This window comes from Mus pahari, chromosome 9, assembly GCF_900095145.1.
Source record: "Mus pahari chromosome 9, PAHARI_EIJ_v1.1, whole genome shotgun sequence".
Lineage (NCBI taxonomy): Eukaryota > Metazoa > Chordata > Mammalia > Rodentia > Muridae > Mus > Mus pahari.
In genome coordinates this window covers 24,754,549-24,761,071 of record NC_034598.1, presented here as the reverse complement: position 1 = coordinate 24,761,071, position 6,523 = coordinate 24,754,549, and the positions used below count along the sequence as shown (strand labels likewise).

General features: G+C 38.5%; 1 protein-coding gene across 2 annotated transcripts in view; it reads right to left on the bottom strand.

The window, feature by feature from the left end:
- The window catches only part of P4ha1 (prolyl 4-hydroxylase subunit alpha 1), a 49,095-nt gene that overhangs the window by 21,880 nt on the left and 20,692 nt on the right, over positions 1-6,523 (bottom strand). For both annotated transcript variants that reach the window (XM_021204439.2, XM_021204438.2), the window contains exons 6-7: positions 3,301-3,540; positions 806-1,002 (exon numbers count right to left, since the gene is read on the bottom strand). In XM_021204439.2, coding sequence (XP_021060098.1) covers positions 806-1,002; positions 3,301-3,540 — 437 coding nt within the window. The remainder of the gene's footprint in view (positions 1-805; positions 1,003-3,300; positions 3,541-6,523) is intronic.

Sequence of the window (6,523 nt, the reverse complement as noted above, 5' to 3'; positions counted from 1 at the left end):
AAGGGGACACTGTGATGCTCAGAAGGGGACACTGTGATGCTCATAAGGTGACACTGTGATGCTCATAAGGGGACACTGTGATGCTCAGAAGGGGACACTGTGATGCTCATAAGGGGACACTGTGAATCCCATCCCTGTTGCTTCTGCTTCCTAGTTGCTGTGGATCAGTAGTTCTGCTCCAACACAAACCCTCTCCAAGATGTCCTGCCTGGCCATGGGCTTATTCCAGTGAATGGCATGGATTAGGGACTTGACAACTCTGAACCTGTGAGCCAAAATAAGGCCCCCTCCTTTGAAAGCTGTCTTTCTCAAGCACTTTCTCAGTGACAGGAAGGTGCCTAGCACACATGCTACATTTTAGAAATGACATGAGTGAGGAAGTTGAAGGAGTCTAACACAGTCTACTTATTCTCACATGGCTCACTAGTTCCCAAGTAAAAGCAAACACTCGTTGCTAGGAATCAGACCATGGACATGTCCACAATGGTGCAATGTACATCTGCAATTAGTGATTAGCCTGTTAACGCTCTTCAACGTCAAAACAGAAAGCCTAACTTTAGCTCCTTGGTAGAGAAAAAAAATTAACTTTAACAATATTCCATTTGGGGAACAATGTGTAGCTCATGCACAGCAATGCATTTTCACCCACAGTAGGCACACAGCATACTATTTTGTGCAGTCATTCTGATTTTTACCAAAGAGACTACAATATACAAAGCTTTGAATCCTTCCAGTACTGGGTACAAACACAGACGCATCCCCACACAGCAACACACATACACACGATTGACTTTTTCCACTTTACCATTTTGATACCCTCCCCACGGCACAGCATTTCGTACTTCTGTCTCTCCGGCAGGTAATCCACAGCAATCCCTTTTTTCTTTGGTGTAGTTTTCTGATCAGATTGGTCATCCGAAGCAGACTTATTGGCATCTTTTTCTTTACTCATTATATACTCAAAATATACTAAGTTACCATTAGCTCTCTGATGTTCAGGATCTAAGAGAGAGAAATAAAGTGTGGATATAGGCAAGTTTAGGGCTGTTCCATCATCAGAAAAGAGCAATATAAACAGTTTATATTACATTAGGTTTATCTTCTAATTAAGATGCCTTTGAGAAAGGAGGCACTAATAGTGCCAAAGTAATTAGTGCCAAAACGAGATATAAACCGAACCATCCAGCCAATCAGGACATACGTTGCCCTGTACAGAAACAGCTCTGGTGACAGGATAGGTCTGTATCTTCAGTGACCAATTACTGCTTCTGCTCTGAGAACTTTACTCATCAGCCCCAGAACAATGTTCGGTTTAGAGTCTTACTCAGCTTGGGGTGGCTAGGCACGCCTTTACTTCCAGCATTCAGGAGGCAGGGACAGGAGGATCTTAGTTCAAGGCCAGCCTAAGCTACACAGGGAGTTCCAGGACAGCCCGGGACACACAGAAAAACACTGTCTAGAAAAAAAAAAAAAAAAGAAGTCTTATTCCTCTGTGTATTTTAAGTAATGGTGGAAAGATAATTTTGTGGCTCCAAAGTAATCACTACGATAAAGACAAAGTGAGCCCACTTCACGACTAAGTTCACCACAGCCAAATGCAGACCAACACACATCTGAGGGCTGAGTAGACTTAAGCTCCAAATCTCCAAGTAAGAAGAAAAGAGGAAACTGAATATATAATTTTCAAACATGGCAAAATCCACTAACTGCCTCAGAAATTGCTACTGATAATTTTTAGCTACCTTTTAGTAAGGAAAAAAACCAATCCAACCAACCATACCCAGGCAGAAACAAGAACAGGAAGTTAGAGACATCACTTGGGGCATTCAAGTACTAGTTTATGAAGTGTTTCTAGTTCTTCTGAAACTGCTCACAATGTATGTTTGATTTTATATATATTATATGTATATAATATATATAATAAAAGCCTAATTTTAGGAGAAAAGTGTATAGAAAAGGGAGTATATACTATAATGAAACAAAAACAGTTGATTCCTCTTTTTCTATATTAATAACATTTTCTATATTGAAAATAAAGTATAGGGGCTGGAAAGATGGCTCAGTGGTTAAGAGCACCAACTGCTCTTCCGAAGATCCTGAGTTCAAAATCCAGCAACCACATAGTGGCTCACAACCATCCGAAATGAGATATGATGCCCTCTTCTGGTGCATCTGAAGACAGCGTCAGTGTACTTATAATAATAAATAAATCTTTAAAATAAAAAAAAAGAAAACAAAGTATAATTTAAATCAATAGAAAAACAGAACAGGAAAACAAATGTTATTTGAATTAATATCTTGATTCATTATCTAACTATGAAATAAATCAATTATCATAAAGTTCATTTTCAGATGATCAATCTTTTTGAACAGTCTCACTTTCCTAACATCTATTATCTTAATTAATCATAAAAATATTTATTAAATATTCTTTCTTCACAATGTATCAAAGGCTGCCTGAATTCATCATTTTATACATTCTGAAGATTGCAGCATAGTAGATCTTAGGGTAGAAACCAAGGTATTTAGGCAGTTAGAGCACTTGTTGCTCTTGAGAAGGGCCAGGGTTCCAGCACCCACATGCTTTCAAGGGATGTGACACCCTCTTCTGGCTGGCCTTGGTGATCACTACACACACGTGATACACCTAAATACACATAGATTTTTTTTGTTGTTGTTTAATTCTCATATCATTTTTCTAACATTTGACTATGAAATGCAACAAAGCAGTAATGTTCTTCAAAGGAAACGTGGTAGGGAATTACCCCACGGTGTGTAAACATTTCTACTGAGTTCTTCATCAAGGAAACGTGGTTGGGAATTACCCCACGGTGTGTAAACATTTCTACTGAGTTCTTCATCAAGGCTTGATCCCATTTCTTATTTACTCATTGTTGTTTGTTTGTTTTGTTTTGTTTTTTGAGGCAAGGTCTCACTGTGTAGTCCTGGCTGTCCTGGAACTTACTATGTAGATCAGGCTGGCCTTGAACTCACAGAGATCCTCCTGCCTCTGCCTCCCAAGTGCTAGAGATTCAAGGAATGCATCACAACTGCTTGGCTAGTTTCAATTTTTAAATTCCTGGAGAAAAACCGTCAGAGAACACAGCAAGCACTGTGGTATAGTATGTGAATCTTCAGTTACTGTTTAATCTGGGAACAGGTAGTGAGAGAACAACATATGCTCTGACTTGTAAACTTTTTGTAGATAGCACACGGCTGACTGTGGTTGGAAGAACAAATAAATATGCAGGTAAGATATATGTCTCGTAGAACCAATGTAAATTAGGCCAGATAACATACCTAGTTCGAGAAGCTTCTTTGTGAGCAAAAGTGCCTTATCCAGGTCTCCCTGTTGGTACACTGCATAGCTCAAATAATCCAGAACAGAGACTTTATCTACCGTAGACACCTCGCCCTCCTCCAGCTGCGCCAGAGCCTGTTCCATCCACAGTTCTGTGTGGTAATAATCTGCTTCTGTATAGGCCACTTTGCCCAGCTCAAAGCAGTCCTCGGCTGTTAGGAAAGACTTGTGTTGCACTCCTATAAAAAACAAACAAACAAACAAACAAACAAACAAACGCCCAGAGCATCAGCAATCGCCATAGTGTACTATACAGGGTTACGTAACTCTCCAAGTACTACTTCACTTTCATTTGAACATTGGAATATTTGTTTAGTTGTAAGAAAAGCAAAAATCAGCTGGGTGTATTAGCACACGCCTTTAATCCCAGCACTCAGGAAACAAAGGCAGGCAGTTGAGTTCTCTGTGAATTCAAGGCCAGCCTGGTCTAGTTCCAGGACTGTCAGAGCTATATAGAGTGACCCTGTCACAAATAGTAAGTAGAAAAACAGAGCAAAAATTAGCCTAATTTCACAGACAGACAGAATAACATAGTATAGTAAGGATTGCATAACTGGCCAGGGAAGGTGCCTAAAGGGCCTAGGCCAGTGACATGCTCGGCAGGAAAAGGCAAGAGGTTCATCACTAAAACTCACAGTAGAAGAAGAGAATCCACTCCACAAATCGTCCTGACTTCCACACGCATGCTACAGCACCCATACAGCACACACATGCATGGATCAATAAATGTAAAAACATTTAAGAAGAACACAAGACTTAGATAAAAATCTTGTAGCATATGTTAGCATATGTTGCGTCATTATTATTACATCATCATTAATATCTGAGTACAGGTTACTGAGCAGGTATGTGTTTTCATTTATCCAGTATATATGAAGCATATGAAGTTACCAAAATGAGACGTGGATTAAGTTAAAGTACAGCAGGAATTGTATCTGTCTCCAAAGCAACAACAAAATTGAGGTGTCTATCTTATGCTTAAGAGACACTCTAGCAGGAGCTGAGCAGAGGAGACGGAGAAGCAAACGGCTGACAGCTGTGGGTGGCCAACACAGGAACTCAATGGTATTTCTGGAGGTTATTTTTCTCTCATAATGCTTTGTCTGGACTTGCATATTTTTTTAACTGTACAGATCTTTTGCTTCTATGTTATGGTCTCCAATTTTGTTTTTATGGGTTTTACATCTGTGTGAATGTGTATGTCTCAGAGTCTGTACGTGTTTCTTGTGCTTTATGGGAAGGGGTGGCTCTTATTCCGCCTATTTGTTTTGTCCTATTTTGGTTTGTTTTTATTTAATTTTTTTTAGATGTCTGTCTGTATTCTAATGGGTAAGAGAAAGAGGATGTGGATTTGGGTAGGTGGGGAAGTAGGGAGGATCTTGGAGCAGCTGGGGGATGAGAAACAGTAATCAAAATATACTATATGGAAAAAAACCTACTTTGAATAAAAAAATAAAATGGCAAACAAAACACTCCTGTTAAATTTACATATTACTCTTGCAAGGGAATGAATCCACCTACAGTGGGCAGGTCTTCCTACCTCAATCTGTAATTAAGACAATCTCCAACAGGCAAGCCCATCTACTCCCAAGAAACTGACCAAAGTAGATTAATACTAACCAAAAAACTGATAAAAGAAACAATTCCTGTATGGTCTGATACCTGTTATGTACCCAGGCTGGCCTCATATGCATGGCAATAAAGTTTCAATAGTTGGAAATGGTAGGGGACATATTTAAACAAGGGCAGATATCAAAATCCTAACTTCTTAATAGTTTAATGTGATATACTTCCAGAAAGCAAAGAATCATATTAAAGTTTGACCTTTGTTATTGTGCTACTAGTATAGGTCTAAACTGAGCTCACGATTCAGCAACATTGAGTGTTTGGGGGCCATGCAAAGAAAGCACATTAGGGGAAGCACACATCAATACACACAGACAGCACAGTAACATTCTGTAACTGACCCAATATCCCGGCAGTGCCATATGAGTAAGCTAAAGCGCAGAATACTCTCAGCTATTCTGCTTTGGTAAAGTGAGCCTGATCTACTCAAAATTATTACAGAAAAATTTCTGGGAATTGGGTTTTGAAAAAACAAGTTAAAAATAAAATCAACAACATCTGAAAATGAGGACTTTCCATAGTGGGTGTGAAGGGAACAAACAAGCAAGAAAAAGGAAGAAATGATACAAGTCCCTAAGAGATGGTGTTGCTTACCTCTCTAGCTTCATATCTCACTACTCTCGCAAACCAAATCCCATTCTTAACTCATGCATGTTCCACTGGAACTGCGTGTTAAGCCACACCAAGTACCTGTTACTTAGCTGAACGGCACACAGGCTCTCTCTATATATACAGGCATTCGCTGTATTGTTATCTTGAGATTGTAAGTGCCTTAGCTGACAAAGGTATTGTCTTACTTTTATCTTTGGAATGATCTTAATAACTGCACACATGACATACTTAATGTCTATTAAATGTGGGGTTGTAAACCACAAACCAATTTTTAAATGTTATAATCTTATCAAATGTTATGATGTAGTGCTAATAGAAACAGAAAGTAAAATACATAAATCTGAATACTTATGCAAGTATTCCAGTTCATTTTAAAAACTTACTTAACATAATATATTAAATTTATCATTCCAGGACTTATCCCAGATGAAGAAAGATGCACAAAAAAGTATCTTTTTCAATAACCATATGTCTTAATTTTGTTACTGAGAAAACCAATTTCTATTTCTCCAGTAATAGTAAAAGACAGTGAGAGAAGCAAATTATCATAAAGTTAAATGCAACTTAAAATTCTTGGCCCAAACAGGTTATGTACTATATTTAATAGATTGCTTCATACTATAGAACTTTCTTTTAATTTAAAAAAAAATATGTGCATGTGTATTCTGCCTGCATGTATGTTTATGTATCACATATGTGCATAGTGCATACAGAAGCCAGAAAAAGGTATCTGATCCCCTGGAACTGGAATTACAGACGGTTATACTGCGTGTGCTAGGAAGTTAACCCACGTCCTCTGGAAGAGCGGCCACTGCTCTTAACCACTGAACCAAACCTTCAGCCTCATACTACAGCACCTTTTAATCCCTTTCCATATTCTGAACACCTTAGCTTTTAGTTAATAAACATAAACATTTTGATGAT